General features: G+C 41.8%; 1 protein-coding gene across 1 annotated transcript in view; it reads left to right on the forward strand.

The window, feature by feature from the left end:
* The first annotated feature begins 2410 nt into the window (after positions 1-2410).
* tmem132e (transmembrane protein 132E) overlaps positions 2411-17020 on the forward strand; it is a 436417-nt gene continuing 421807 nt past the window's right edge. The window contains exon 1 of the mRNA XM_063485752.1: positions 2411-3719. Coding sequence (XP_063341822.1) covers positions 3659-3719 — 61 coding nt within the window. The 5' untranslated portion in view covers positions 2411-3658. The remainder of the gene's footprint in view (positions 3720-17020) is intronic.

The raw sequence follows: 17020 nt of genomic DNA on the forward strand, positions 1-17020 counted from the left end.
CATTCAGGTGAACAAAGTGCACAGCTCTCATATCAGAGAGAGAAAGAGAGACCAGGGTTCACTACTGCAGCCCTGCATGTGTGACGGTGGTGAACTTTAAGCAGCAAAAGTAGGTTTGCTAAAGAAGGGAAACAAAGGGAAACAAAGTGTTATAGTTTTCCATTTAAAATCACACCTTGTTTTATTTTAGAATTAATCTTAAAGTGTTATTGTGTGCTTTTAAAGTTTGAAGGTCTCTCAGATCGGCGGAGCAGTCGCTCCTTGTTGTCCCCATGTTGAGACTCGTATTAGGCTGAACCAAGAGCTGAGGTTCTTTAATCAGGTTTAAAAACACACCAGAGCTTATAATCAGTTTTAGTCATTTTTTTTTTAATTTTTTAATTGACTTTTCATTTCTTTTTGCCTGTTTAATTTCTGTTTTTCCACATTTTACTCTTATTTATGTAGTATGTCTTTAATTTGTTAACAAATCTAATGTATTTTTTTATTTTATTGCTGTCTTTAAACTGGAAAGCACTTTAGTCAACTAATTATGTTATTTCTTTTAAAGTGCTCTATAAATAAAGGGGATTGGATTGTTTAGCAACTGGCTAATGCCTAAAATGAAAATATCAAACCACATGCTCCTGACTTCGATTTGAAGTAGCACAGATATTGCATAACAACCAATAAAAAAAGCCTCCATATTTAAATGAGTACAAGTACAGCATGAAACAGATGATGGTCAGCCTGAGACTTTACTTCAGTGTAGAATTGCAGACATGGTTTGTGTCTTCATTTCATCTTTCTTAGAGTCTTTGTTAGTAAGAAGCTTGTAAAACTGATAAAGATTGAGATTTGTGCGGCACTTAAATGAACTATTTTGACAGCCACTCGGGGCGATGCAGTAGTTACGGCCTTTCTATGTGGACTTCTTCCTGTGCTTGTGTGAGTTTCCTCCAGTTACTCTGGCTTCCTCCCACATTTCAAAGACAAACATGCTCGGTTAACTGCTGGCTTTAAATTGGCTGTAGGTGCTGATGGGAGAGCGTGTAGTTGTCTGAGCCTTAAGAAAATGGATGGACGGTGGGAGAACTGCTCCTATTATCCATTCTGATGGAAAATACAGCAAAAACAAAAGTCCAACAACTGAAGTGATTCCCTGATTATCTTCAATTTTTTTGAACACTTTGCATAACCATCCAAAGGCCCGGACTGCAGCCTTTAGCAGATTGGTTCTGACCAATTTGTTTGACATCTCCAGCCTAGACATAAGTTTTAAAGTGTTTTAGCCTATGTTAGAGGAGATTCTGTTATATTATCTCAGGTTTTGGAGTAAAGACAATCGGTCAGTATTAATGTGTTTGCAGCTGAACAACCTCATTAAGTTGAAACAAATCCAGTCTGTTTCCTGCAAAACTGTGATTCAGTTGCATAGTAGCAGAATTTCTACTTGATGCAACAGAACCTTCCACTGCAAACCACGCACTGTGACAAGTGTCAGAGGTGGGAGTCCCACTTAAAGATACTGTGTGAACCAGGTGAATTAAACTGTGAATGAGTTCATTGTTATTGGGTGCACCTGTGTATCTGGTGTCAGCGTTTTAGCTGTGAGAAGGCTCCAAAAATATGACATTAAAATCAAATAAAAGGTCACACAGTCCTTAGCACAGAAATCTACCGTGATGTAAGCCTGCAGGGGGTGAAGCAGAATCCACACAGAAACAAAAGCACAAAGTGAAGCCATGACTAGGCAGGAGTGAGGACGCCTCTTTCTTCGGGAGGATACTTTCCCCCTCGGATGAAGAGGAGGAGTGTGGAGACACTCACGTGATTAATTTTCGTCTGCGATACCAGATTTGAACAAAGTCAAGTTCACTACGTCTAACGTGGCACACACCGGAAGTGTTCGGTGTGGGGTTTTAAGATAAAAGCCAAGAGGATAACGTTTAGGAGCGACTAACTGAACGCTGAGACTAAACTAAAGCCCACGGGTTGACCTGGAAAACACGCGTGTATCAAAAGCCCCAAAATACGCGTGTTTCCATTTAATTCAGTTTGAAACTGGGTTTAATTGTGATACATTTAGCTGCTCTTAGGTCAGGTGAGGAGTGGTAGGGGTGACGCTCAAGTTAACAGCTTCTGCCCTGTCACCGGTTTCATTTCGGTATAAACTCCTTCATTCCAGATATTCGTTCAGAGTCATTAAAAAAGGGGTTTGACGTTTTTAAGGGTTAAATTATGTGATCACTGTATTGTCAAAGCTGGTCATATTCGGTGCATTTTTTTTCTTAAGCTACTGGAAATGAGTAATAAGACTTAATTTAGCAGATCGCTTAAAATAAGAATTAAACGTAGGTTAATTTATTTTATTTTGAAAGGAACTTCCGGACACGTCTTCTACCCCACAGCGGGCTTGATGACCGGGAGCTGCGACTCTGGACATTTTAAGGTGAGCACGTTTAGTTTAGAGCGGACTTAAAATCCCAGAACGGGGCTGCTGAGGGGAGGACAGCGGGTACAGCAGCTGCTTCTGCCGGAGGAACACCTGAGAAAGGTGCGCTCAAGCCGGGTGACAAATTACACACCAAACTGGAGACTTCTTCGGACTTGGCTCTGTTTCAGACTCCCGGTAAGCGGCACCGACGATACTCCGCTCAGGCTCTCGGTCTTAACATCACAAAGTAACTCGATTTTTAAAAAGTGTCAGCTTTCTGGATATTTGTGCCCTTCTTTGTTTGTTTGTTTTTAATCAGCGGACGCGTGATGATTCCCGTCGCATCGCGCTGCGGTAGGTGAACTACTGGAAACGTGAGGGAGCTGGAGCGGGAGGGGAGGGTGGAAAGCGGGTCTTTGCGGCCAACTCGGACCTTTTCGGCTTGATTAGAGCTGTAATTTCACCCTCCACGGCTCAGAATGCATTCCCACCTTTTTCTCTCGGCTGTGGACGTTGAATAAAAGCAGAAGAAGTCGGTGTCAGCTGAGCCAGAACGGTGCGGATCCGTCGGATGCCTCTTTTTTGTTGTTTCCCTCCCCTCTCTCCACACTTTCCATGATTTGCGCAAGGAATTTCATGTTTGAATTTTTAATTGGAGAATGACTAACCTCACAGGGACACTCTGCTGCTCTTTCCCTGCCGTTTGTTGCTCAGACAAGTCTGATCCTTTTTGGAGAACGCGTGCAGCATCCCCGTGGTTCCAGCCAGGGCGCGCGTCACCTCTCCACTGATGTCCATTGATTTATAATATTTTTTGTGGGGGGCCATTTATCGAGTGTCGCGCAAGGACTCGGGTCCGTTTGTGGAACACTGTTTTTCCCTCCCTGCTGCCCGGGTTGGATCAGGATAGTTGGAACTTTTGCTCTCTGACGTGGGGGAAACGCTCTGCGTTGCCTGGAGAAGACGCGGTTTTGCCGTGCCTTAGGTTCGCTGCTCGCAAAGACTCTGAGAAGACTGGCCAGTAACATTTCTGCTTCTGAAGACCTCCAAATTACATCGGACTCACTGCCGCGCAGATACTCGTGCAGTTGCATTTCTGTCTATTGCGCATTATCCAACTTAAGACCCTCGAAGAACTGCAACAGCGTCGTGTGGAGGCTAACACCTGCAGAGAGGTTTATTTACCCTCAATCGGCTACTGCAACAGCTGGGATTTAACATCCTCCTGCAGGGATTTCTACCATGTCAGGTGTACGGGATTTCAGATGGACTCTCTTCATCTGTGTGGCGGCGCTTTCATGTGGTGAGTACCCCTTCTACCTCCTCCCCTCCTCCCCCCTCACCTCCTCTCCTGCCCCCCCTTCAAAACACACACCCGCCAACAGGGTTCCAGGATCATAGTCATGTTGCATAGAAAGCAATGGCCCTAAATTTCTGAAACATGCCACTGCAGAGGCAGTTGCTCTTGTAAATTATTATTATTATTATTATTATTGTTTTTTTTTTTAAATGACTGACCCTCCCCAAACAAACACACACACACACACACACACACACACACACCACCAAACACAAACAGTCATACTCCTGTTACACATTTCTGAAGAAATTCAACAGTGGCTTCACTCCTGGTCTGTTTTCCCCTCTTAGGTAACTCTTTTTTTTTTTCCAGAGGAGAATGGCAGGCACACCATCAAACCAGATACTTTAATTGGAATAAAAAAGCACTGCGGATGTAATTAACTCTCATGATCATCACAGTCACAAAAGAATGAAAAAAGCCACACTTCAAACGCTACAGAGAGCTGAGAAAAAGGCAGAAAATACCCACTCCACATCAGGTTAGAGTTGCTTATGCTCGAGGACTTGCAACATATTGGAGAACTGATTTAATCTGCTGCTCGTGCTCAAAGTCACGGTGTGTTACGCAGCAGATACACATACAGTGTGTTCTACATGATGATGAAATCTAAATCAAACATCCTCAAAGATGATTTCCTGACATGTCCCAGTGATCTAGTTGGACTCCAAAACACTAATCCTCCTTTAATATCCAACTGTTTATTTTTTATTGATGCAGCAGCAGGGGTGCAGGACTGTTTCCAGCAGTAAGCAAAGTGTGACATTGCAATGCGTGGATTAAGTGTGTTGCTGGGAGGCAACCCCAGGACGAGCAACTTGCAGTGTAGTTTCGGTTTATTCATTTGCAGGCACATTTAAAAGGTGCTTATATTTAGACCCAGATTAGGACTCTTCTGTGCTTCACCCCAGTAAGCCGAATGGAGACGGAGTGCAGTTTTCCTTCCATGTTCAGTGCGTAACCACCTCTTGCTTCCTTTCAGACATCTTGCACAGTATCTCCCCTCTCCTACTCATTTTCACCAAGTCTTGCCTCAGTTTCATTACCACACAAAAGAAACGCCTACGTGTGCACTAAAGCATATACTCTCCTTGATGGCTTCACCAACGCTGTAAAGCCAGCGTGCTCTATGCTGCAATAGCGTGCCTACACAAATCCCACTAACGCCTGTGGTCAGCGTTGCTTAGTGCAGGGGTGGGGAGGGTGCCCACCTTTCTGAACAATGAAGGCGCTGCTGTTGAAAGCAAGTGCAGGGACAGATTTGGCGCGTGGCCGGCTGCCCCCTAAGGATGGTTTCAGAGGCTCTTGGCCTCGGAGACGTCAAGTCGCTCTCACACTTGCACACGGAAGCCTTCCTCCTGCGCTGATCCCGGCACTTTAAAACTCTCCCTCCTTGTCACTCTCATGCTAAATAAACAATTTTGTAAGAATACCTCAAGAGAAATGCAATAGACCTGCTGGATGAAGAGCTAAGCAGGCAAATCCCCAGGTGTGAAAAAGCAATATCATGGACTTTAAGACCGCTCTGGGGCAAATCCAGTGCTGTAATGAATCTATTATTTCTCATTCTTCTCACCTTGAATTTGTATTTTCATATATATTGGCTGGCACACAATGTTGTAAACACGCTAAAGATTATTTTCCCCCTTTGCAGTTGATGGAATAAAGCCCTCACTAGGATATTTTTTCCTTCTTTCGTTTTGAGATGCCGTTATGATTGTTCAGTTGTTTTCCTTCACCGTACCCCCTCCTCAGGAAGGTCAGAGGTCATTTGCCGGGCAGCATTCCCAGAGCTGATAGGGATTAAGGTTTTTCAAGGACACTTGAGCTAGGCATGTTAACTGATAAGAGCTGTTAGAATAAAGTTTTCTGGCTTCTTCTTGTGAAATGGTATGTTCCGGTGAAATAATAGGGCATCAGAATTGAGGTCTAATCTAGGGCAGGGTGGTGTTTGAAGTGCTTTTGTAGGCATTGTTTCTCAAAGATTGTCATCCTCACATCCCCATAGCCCACACACTAATAAAAAAAGAAGTCAATGTCAGTGCTTTTAGCTGTCAGCTTCTGTCTTTCTTTTAAGTCTGATCTGAAAGAGTCATTATCCTCTGTCATTGTAGACAGATTAGCAATTGTGAAGCTCTTATTGCACTTCCAGTCAAGTCAGGAGGCTTCTTTCGGTAAATTGCAAAAAGTAAAATGATCTTTTATGGAAGAAAGTAAAATTTGGCTTAGTGTGCAGGGAGAGGCTTTGCACATGGAGAAGAGAGGAAACTAACGCAACCATAACACAACTAAGCAAAAGTACTACAATAATGCATACTGAGGAAAAACCCAACAATCATATGACTCCCACCACAGAGCAAGCACTGTGGTGACAGTGGGAAGGAAAAACTCCCTTTTAACAGGAAGTAACTTCCAGGATGCTACATACAGGTTTAAGATTTGTTAGGTATTAAAAAAAAAAAAAAAAAAAAAAAAAGTTTGATACTTAACACATTTAACTGATATACCATGGAACTCCACCCACATGCATATTTTCCAACATAGCAGTAAATCAGGGGGAATATTTATACAGTTTCTTTGGAGGCAACTGCTGATTATTTTCTTAACTGTTTAATTTTTGAAATCTAAAAAGCAATGTTGAGCAAATGTTTCTATTGATCCTCAAATTGACTTCTTCCTTCGCTGAAACAGAGCTGTGGCAGTGTATTATACATTTAGCTGGTGTTTAGGCAGTTATCTACTATGTTAATTGATCCTGAGACCTGGATGGCTTACCACCTGGGCCCAACAGCTTTCTGGATGAAATCCAAAAAGACTGTGGTGAACTCGGATAAGTGGGTAGAATAGATGGTGACTAGCTGTTACATTAAACGTGCCACTGATTACTCGGGGCTACGTCTGCAGTCAGCAGCATAGCGTGGATGTGGGAGCGCTGTTTGCCCAGTCATAGTTTGGATGTAGCTGGCAGCGTTCCCAGCACCAGCCTATCTCTGAGAGTAGACACTGGACAGAGAGCAGACAAAGCGGCAGTGTGACACACCAGCTCTCATGTTCCAGCCTAATTGATTTACATGTGTTGAAATGAAGCCTTTTTTTTGCTCCGTTGCGCTGTTTGAAGAGGTTTCCTGTTTTCCATCCTTTTGTGTGGAAAAACGCAGACATACATGCAGGAGGTGCATATCCATAGCCATTAACACTCTGTGACTGCAAATGAGTCAGCGGCGCTGTTTAGTTATTCTGTTTTTGCTCCCATCGAGGTGATGTTGAATTGTTTGTGTACCTGTCACTTTTTACACGTCTGCATCCATGAAGCATATGGTTTATATATTTTTATTATTATTCTTTTTTTAATGGCGTTTGCCGTCAGCATTAGATGATGGTAATGGTAAATCCATGTGGAGCATGGCACAGTTTAATACTTTTTTTCATTTCAATGACAGTTGGGCTCGAGGCTAAAACCAATCTGTGCACTCGGAACAGCAGGGCAGCCAACTAACAATAAGAGAAGCTGTTACTGGAAAGACGCCTCCTTGTTTTACTTGCACTCTCGTTCCATAATTACTGTCGCAGGTTTTTTCCAGGTGGGCATGTCATTCAGTTAAAATGGATTTTTCTGCATTTAATTGTTGGAACAAGCCAAAACTGGATTTCTCTGAATTGTAAATAGATTAAAAAAACAAAAAGCAAACAAAATCTTCGAAACCCAGCTATGCTTGAATCCCTTCGATTTTCTGAGCTGTGTTTTCCAAGCTCTTGTTTCTGAGGCGTTGTGGAGTGTGCAGTGGCTGTTGTGAATTCTAAGGACGTTGTCCTCTATCAGCAGTGAAATGGACCTTTTATGAAGGACTGGCTCTCCCAGATGTACTGGGATGTGCAAGACCTTTACCAAGGGCTTCAGGGTTTGTGGGCGCTTCCTGCAGGGGAAAAAGTAGAGTATTTGTATGCTATACATTAACCCATTTGTGTCAGACCTTCTTTGAACTTCTAAATGGTTGAATCTGGTGAACGTACTTGTTTCTTTTGCTAAGGGTAAATTCCTCAATTTGTGTGTGTTGTTGTTGTTGGTGTGTGTGTGTGGTTTTTTTTTTTTTGGTGTGTTCAGTTTTCCCTCAAGTCCATTTTCTATCCGCAAAAAGCCAAGTTTTCTGACAGTGAATAGAATACATGCATTATATACACACTGCACATATCACAAACATGGTTTATGATAACATATGTGTTGCCGGTTCGAGACCTGGCTTGGACAGTCTCGGTCGTTGTGTCCTTGGGGAAGACACTTCACCCGTTGCCTACTGGTGGTGGTCAGAGGGCCCGGTGGCGCCAGTGTCCGGCAGCCTCGCCTCTGTCAGTGGCTGTGGCTACAATGTAGCTTGCCATCACCAGTGTGTGAATGGGTGGATGACTGGATGTGTAAAGCGCTTTGGGGTCCATAGGGACTATGTAAAGCGCTATACAAATACAGGCCATTTACCATCTACTCTTGCTTGTGGGTCCATCAACCAATTGTGGAGAGAGGTCATGATGTGCATATGTGTGTCCAGGTATTTGCTCACATAAAGGGGTATGCAACCGGCACAAATATGCTAGCATGCAGCTTTCCAACAGCACATAGAGTGTGAGTGTGTGTGTGTGTGTGTGACACATTAATGAACAAACATGAAAGAAATACAGCTTTAGAAGCCCAGACAGAAGCTCCAGTGGACACTATCTAAAATTTGGCTTTTTAGCCTTTATTGAGACAGGATTGTATGAGGAAGACAGGAAAACACTGCAAACATACTCGACATGGATTCAAACAGAGACCTCTACAACAGTTTTATGTATATAGGTCACCTGCCCAACCCAGTGAGCTAAACCAGCCCCCCTTTTTTGTTTTCATAACTCTTTCACTTAAGCTCTGTGTGCATCATGACCTCTCTCCACAATTGGTTGATGGACCCACAAGCAAGAGTAGATGGTAAATGGCCTGTATTTGTATAGCGCTTTACATAGTCCCTATGGACCCCAAAGCGCTTTACACATCCAGTCATCCACCCATTCACACACACATTCACACACTGGTGATGGCACGCTACATTGTAGCCACAGCCACCCTGGGGCGCACTGACAGAGGCGAGGCTGCCGGACACTGGCGCCACCGGGCCCTCTGACCACCACCAGTAGGCAACGGGTGAAGTGTCTTCCTGAAGGACACAATGACCGAGACTGTCCAAGCCAGGGCTCGAACCGGCAACCTTCCGATTACAAGGCGAACTCCCAACTCTTGAGCCACGATCGCCCGTGGCTAGACTGATTGTTTGGGACACTGCCCCCCGGCGACGGTAAACCGCTGCAACACTGGAGAGCTGTGCGTAGGACCACTGACGGACCATGTTGGAGCCTTGAGAAAGCAACCCTACTGCTCACTTGATCTCTAACCTCAGTAAACACTTCCCTAATGAGTTTATGGCCTCAGTTGTTAGGTTCAAGTCTTAGTTATTATAGCCCGACCTCTGTTTTGTAACATCTGGGTATGCTTTAGGGTGCGACTACTTTGCGATTACCAAGGCACCGTTGGATGAGCACCCAGCGTCCTAAGTTTTTTTTTTTTTTGTCAAATCCACCTCTCACGCTTGAGAGCAATGATTGACGTACTAAGTACATCCAGCCTTTATAAACAGTCTGTATCAATGGTCGTTTGTCCTTGAGCTGAACATTTTATAGTTTTTTTTATTTTTTTGCATATCTTTGCAGACATTTGGATACAAAACTTTCCCCCGCTTACTTAAATCTCACAGCATCCAGAATCCAAAAAAAACCCTTCTGTCTGAAGTAGTTTGTGTATCGTGAGACAACGTTAACTGTTTTCCAATCCATAAATGCAGCCCATCTGTTTTTTTTCTTTATTAAGCATTGCTGTGTGAAAGATGTTTATTCTTTTTGATTGAATTTGAAAAAAATAAAAAATAATTAAAGTGAAATTTCTGTCAGAAATCATCCACCACCTGCTTGGCTTGATGTATAATTCGAGTCCAACGAGGACGTATAGAATAATTGGACCGCACGAGGCAATTATTCATTTGAAGTGTCAGGTGATCACTGTCGTATTGTGTGCACGTGTAGATACAGATCAGGTAGCACTCCAGTTCTTTTATTTTTCCAGAAATTCTAAACTTTGCACCAGACAAAGGCCACATAAAATTTACCCATGACATTTACTCAGGGTGTCTTTGTAACAGCAAGCAATTTAATATTTCCCTGCAGGACAGATGGGGATACGAGCACTTGCATGAACATCTTCCAGCTCTCTTTTTATACTCAGCAGGGAAGCGATCAGTCTTCTGCATTAGGCGATCACATATGTTTGGTCTGAAACGAGTTCTCGTGCACTGCGCCTCGTGCGCATCTCCACGATTCTGCAGCGCCTTTGATTTAAAATGGCTTGCTTTGCTGCCCGTGGTATTGTGAGTCACGCTTGGCAAAATGTTACCACCTAGATTTTTACATTTCCTTGCAGAAATGGATTGAGATGCACAGCGATAGATCTTGTCACCGCTAAGGAGGAATGGCCACTTCTTGGACACCCTCTGGGAAAGACGTTAGCCCTGCCACCAGCTGGGCTTTATTTAACACCTTTATCTGGTTTTGTTGTCTAGATATGATGGCACCCACAGTGACATGCTCCTTCTGTGGTGTTACAGGGGTATAATCATTTTCCTCTAATTCTGGTTGTCTTGACACGGCAATATAGCTCACATTTAATAAGTTGTGTCCCCTGACACGGTGAAAGAGAATGAGCTTTCTGAATGAAGAAAAGGTTACACTGAAAGTGGCCCCTTTAATTTCTCTAAGAGGACTACATGGAATACAGATTTGAACAGAAATGGTAAGTCGCACCATGTCCACATGTGGCACATGACATATGTTCACAAGAGAGGGTCAGACCTCCCCCTGTTGTACAGAGTGTTTGATGCCTTGCAGCCAGGATTGTACAACCTCACACTCCTAACACTCCTTATAGTATGAGGCTGCCAGCTTTTGTGTGCTGGGAAACTGATGATCAGTCACACTTATAAGGCAGCAGTCATCAAATTAGCTTGTCCTAGATTACCTTATCAAGCAGAAACCCTGAGTTTTTGTTGTTGTTGTTTTTCTTTGTTTTAGGTTTAGTTAATGTTGCTGTAGTGGTGAGCGTTAAATGAATGCAGATGCACAACCGACACAAAAGTATTACACTCTATTATCACAGTTTACAAGCTGAATTTTGACCGCTTTTGCGTCTGCATGCAGTTTTCCCAATCAGGCGATTATTGTTGTCGACCAACTCCGTTTTATTTCGAGGTAAACTAGTCTAAATAATTGCACTAAAGTATCATTTTGATGGTCTGATCGCCTGACTGCTGGTGTGTCTTAGCCTGTAGGAGACTGTTGTAGTGATTCAGTTTTCTCAGATCCCAGCAGTGCTCCCCTAGAAACCAAGGGGAAAAAATGTAATGAGAAAAAAGGTCCTTCCTCCCTCGTGCAGCTGAACCAAACAGAGGAGAGACGGGTGAAGATATTTGAGTTGAACTCACTGGCTGACTTGAAGTGTGATAAAAGTATTTTTCATCCACCTGAAATTAGAGGGGAGACTGACTCAGCTCTGTTGTTTCTTTGAGTACTCACACAGATAAGTACCAATCTCTCTCTCTCTCTCCCCCCCCAAACCCGTGCCCCACTGTGTCGCTGCTCCTGCAGCAGATGTTTGAGACATGGATTCATTAAATGTTCTTCTGAAAAGGTCAACAATATTTCTTATGTGTTGTACACTTATGACTGCTTCATACTAAAGCTTACTGCATACCCTATAAAACATGGATCTTATTACCATGTTTTTCAGACTATAAGATGCACTTAAAATCCTTTAATTTTCTCAAAAATCGACAGTGCGCCTTACGTATGAATTCTGGTTGTGCTTACTGACCTCAAACGGATTTTATGTGGTACACGGCGCTCAAAAATCTGTCAAATGTTTTAGTACGACTTTGGTAAGCTACGAAGCCGCACCGCTTGATGGATTGTCAGAGCATTATGGCTACCGTAGTCAGAAGCCTCGTGGAGTAATCTGAGTTCAAAACTCAGATTACTCAGAAAACATCCATGAGAACAGAATGTATTAAATTTAACAGAGTTAGAAGTTAGCAAGAAGTTAGCTCACTAGCTTTCACCTAAACGTGATATAGCATGTTCTGACTGAGAGATTAATGAAAAATGAAAACGTACAGCTCTGCTATCACTTCAACATAAATGAAGACAGAAAACTAAACAGCAGTGACGTTTGTAGGGTTACTGAAGTTGGGCTAGCTGGTATATAATGATGTGCTACATGATCGCTACACAGCGAAGTTAATTAATATACTGCAACAACATGGGAATAGAGCAGCTGCAAGAGAATTCAACATTAATGAATCAATGGTACAGAAGTGGAGGAAGCAAGAAGAATGAGTTAAGCGAAACAAAGCACTCAAACAAGTCAAACTTTACTTAATGCACCTTATAATCCAGTGCGCCTTATGGTCCGAGTATACATAATAATACTTGACCAATAATCTTTCTCTATAGAGTTGCATCAAGTTATATAGATATATGCAGTGCGTCATTTTTTTCAGTGTGCTGTTCCACGTTTGTGAAAATGTAACAACTCTGGGGTAGTTTGCAGGTAGGGTTGAATGTAAAAGGGTAAATATGAACAGGTAATCAGTAATGGCAATTGATATAACGGGTAATATTCTACGAGCATTGTTGGACATAATCTTGTGCCACATTAAAATGGCAGATAGTTAAACAAAGTCAAAAAACATCCGGTGTAGGAGTACTGGCGGCCTGCTTTGCATATCAGCAGTTCGTCTCCGTGGACTCGGTGTGAACCATTTGTGTGCAGTCAGTGCAGCGGGAGAAATATGACCAGATTTTCAGCTTTCAGCACATCTTGCACTATCTGCTCTCTTCCCCACACTGATTTCCCAGTGCTACAAATCTGCTAAAGGACTCAGAGATGAACGCTCCAGTCTGGCAACCAACCTCAGCTTCCTCCTCTACAACCAGCCAACACTTAATTCTTTCTCTGCACCATATTGTTTTCAGCTGTGGGATTGCTTTTCCTGCTGCAGTTGATCCACACTGACTTGACTGGGGTTCTTAAGTTCACCCTGGTTTCTCGTTGTCATTGCGACAGAAGGGAAAAGCGTGTTTAAATATGTTCCTGTAGATTGGTCTCGTTGTTTGACTTTGACAATTATTTCTCTGGAGAAAGTTGGTAAAATTGTCTAATGTCTTGTTAGATGATGTCCTATAAGACAGAGCAAATACAAGCCACAGACAGCTTCTCGTCTCTTACTGGTAATTATACATAGGACGTGTAGCGGCAGCGTTCTCCTCCTTTAGAAGCAGACGTTGTCAAAGTGACATCATGTTCTGCAAACAGTACAGTGAATCCTTAAACTGTCACTTTTATTAGCAAAAAGCGAAATTTTGCTGCGATGCATTTTTTAATTTCAGGTTGATTGAACTAATTTCAAGTTTGAATATGACCATACCAACTTTTATTTGAGTTAGCCTACTTTTCCTTTTTAAAAATAACATGACTGCAGCATAGTTATGCTTAAAATTAGACTGTTGTCACAGTGATTAGGCAATTAATATACTGTACCCTTGGGTCCATAATTATATGGACAGCGACACTTGTGTAATTTTGCTTCTGTGTTCCATCACAGTGGATTTTAAACCAAACAACCGGATTATGATTGAAGTGCAAACTCTTCTTTAATTCAAAGGGTTTTAAAAAAAGTATTGCATTAACTGTTTGGTAATTAAACTGTTTTTCAAATTATACATAGTCTGCCATTTTTTTCCAGAGGTTGAAGTAATTGAACAAACTAGCATAATTTTAAATAAAAGGATTGCTTTTTAATATTTAGGTGAAAATTCTTTGCAGTCAGTGACCGCCTGAATCCTAGATCATCACTAAAATGCCGTTTCCGCCCTTCAAAAGCTCTGCTAGGCCTTTCCTGCAGCCACCTTCAGTTGCTTCTTGTTTTGGGGTCTTTCTGTATTCAGTAACTGAAAAATGCACTCTACTGACTGACTTGAATTCCTTTTCTTTGCCATGAGAGACTCCTGGATTGTTGTTGTGATGCTCTTTGGGTTATTGTCCATTTCCACGTTCTGCCTGGTCAGTTTTGCAGCATTTGGCTCATTCATAAAACTGAATATATTTCCTAAATGGTTAAATCAATGCTTAGTCTGAACTAAAAAGGTATGTCATGTAAAAATGTCTTGGGTTTGAACTTGTTTTAATGTTTTTATAATAGGATATTATGCACCGCAGCTTTATCAGCACTGATTTCATCTGTCAGTAGTAGCAGCTACACCCCGACCAGGCTGGATGTGAAGCGTCCTCTCTTAAAAAGACAGAAAAATATCATCTTGACGGGATTCATCACCTTTATTGCTCAGGATGTGAGGGCAGTTACTCTTATTCCTCCATAGTTCTGGCACCACGAGCTGTTCTAGTATTGTTTTCTGCAATTGCATGAATAGATTAGCTGCACGCTGGTCGTCTCGCGTCATTTCAGAATAGCATAACAAGGTTAAGATGATGTAATGTGTTGCAAATACTATATTTTCCCTATTTATAATTGAGGTGGCGTGCTCGGTTCACTCCACGCACGTCATTGTCAGAGATATGTATCCATGTGTGTGGACAGTGAAAGTTGTACTAAATCAAAATTGATGTTTCTGTTATTTTTTTGTGATGCATGTATTACCTGCCTCAGGATGTCAGCTGTAGCTGTCAGATCCTGTTGTTCATCTCCTGAACATGACAAGGAGCCTTCATTTTTTTTCCCTTCGCCCTCTGTCTCCTTTGTCTGATGGACTGGTTCCTTTTCTTTCTGTTTTGTTGCAGTTTACTTGTGTAAAGACTCTGCACGATTTCTCTGAATTAACTTCCAAAGACAGTCTGGGTTGAGTTTGGCCATGATTTCTAATTTTGCTAGAGTGCTGCCATTCCTCCAAGCTTCAGCCCCGGAATAAACAAGCTGCTTTATTCAGAGTTCATATAGCTGTTGCATTCACATCAATTAAAATTGAAGAATTTTCTGCTTTTAAACTCTGGGTCTTATTTAGGAACAAAGTAATGTAAACGAGTCAAACGTCATGAATATGATTAAAAGATTATGCCTCTGTGTTGCCTTTTGTGCATGTAGTTGTGTTCAATATGTAAGTCAGAGAAAAATCAATTTTGAGGTTAGTGTGTGGTGATATGTTGAAAATGTAGTTCAAATCATAGTCATATTGATCTAACAGAGGAAAATAAATGCTTTACAAAATAGGCCACCATAACACTGACAGCACTGGATTTGCCTGACTTTAGTGATCACGCTGTGTACGAGTCTCCAGACAAAAATTGGCCTCTGTTTTTTGTTTGCTTTTTTTTATTGTTTGTGACAGTTGGATATTCACAAAGCATTCACATCCAGAAAGAAAACAACACTAAACAATGACAAAGTGCATTCTTTTTATTTGTGTGTATCTGCCTCTTATCAACAAGACACATCTACAGTTAGAGGAATTCATTAGTAATTAACCTTCCAGTTACAAGTATATCATTCACCTAAGTTTCATGCACATTACACACTCACTCTCAATAATAGTTGTTTTTCCCCCTTCACGTCGATGAAATGAGACGTCTACTTTGAGCCACGAACCCCATGAAATCCCATTCAGCTCTATCTAAATATGGCAGGACTCATAAAGACTGAAGCACTCGCAGAGAAACCCTCCTCGGCGTCTTCCACTCCCGAAGAAAATGTCGCCCAAGGGTAGGAAATCTTTGCTCAGTCACTGTTGATATTTTTGGAAGCGATACTGATTCCATATTTCACGAAAACAGACTGAATCCCATCTATGCTCGTATAGATCTGTCTTAAATAAGTTCTAAGCTGATTTTTTTTTTTTCTTCTCTGCCAGAACAGAATTGGGTGCTGGCAAGATTGCAAAATGACACTGGTACAGTTATTCTGCTCTAACTGAATTTAAGATTTTGGCCTGACTTGACATTGGACCATACTTTTTTTTTTTTTTTTTTTTTTACCGTGTTTGCTGTGGTCTATGAAAACATCTTTTTTATCCTGCCTTGGAGCTACCGCCATATTGAGCCATGTCCAGAGCAATCAATTCTTTTATTAGGTTACATAGGCTCTGTGAGAGAAAAGGAATCCCTGGCTGTTATAATAGCCTCTGTATGCTATATTAGGTCCAAAAGACATTTTAGTAATTTCACTATAGGCCTATAAAATGGGATTTAATCCACACAAAGACTAGAGGCTGCAAGCTCTTTCATGCTTTTGCTTTTTTGCCGGACTCCTGTTAGGTTAACTTTTCCCCACAAAGGCTCGAATTTTGATCAGACATTTTTAGTAAACATTTCTCACTTGCTGTCTTTGATGAATAAAAAATAACTTGTAGCACTTAAACCTGTCCTTAAGCAGATATGTTAAATTAGTAATGCCGTTCTCCCCACTGCCCGTCAACTTTTTACATCTTCCATGCTTACAAATTCTGCTTCAGGAACCACTTTGGTGAATTTGAATCATATATATCCACTTGGCTATTGACCTGATGAAAATGAAGTTGACAATGTCAATGCAAAATGCATATGGTTCTCCTGACTGATTGAGCAATGTGAATCAGGAGCACATGCATCAGAACAAGCTGTGCAGCCCTCATAGCATTATCCCGTTCTTCTTCTCATGATGTGCATTAAGAACCTGTCCAATTAGCTCAAGTTTAATCTTTTATTTCTCAAAGCGAGGTATTAGAGAGAGGTCTCGGGGGGGCACTTAGCAAAAATGAGAAATTGATTGATTTTTGCTTTCAGTTAATTTGCTAGCAGAGATAGCAATTAAGGAATATGCGAAAATATTGTGCCAATCTACAGAATATTGTAATGGAAGGGAGCCATGCGAGCACCATGTGTGCAATTGTGTGTAGAGTCTTCAAAACAGCTGTGCGCCTCTTAACAAAACATTGCGATGTTACATTTTATCTTTAGTGTTTGTGTTGTGTTGCATCACAAATGCACAGTAACTTCTATGGTGGCATCAATGCGTTTGTTTAAGATTCATCTTCTTGCAGATTATTTTTTAAAGTCTAACATTTATCTGCATGAAAGCCTGTGCTACAACTGTTAGCTGAGAAGAGAAGCTGAAATCTGAGGAGGCCAG

Source organism: Pelmatolapia mariae, linkage group LG10_11, assembly GCF_036321145.2.
Source record: "Pelmatolapia mariae isolate MD_Pm_ZW linkage group LG10_11, Pm_UMD_F_2, whole genome shotgun sequence".
In the NCBI taxonomy this organism is placed as follows: Eukaryota; Metazoa; Chordata; class Actinopteri; order Cichliformes; family Cichlidae; genus Pelmatolapia; species Pelmatolapia mariae.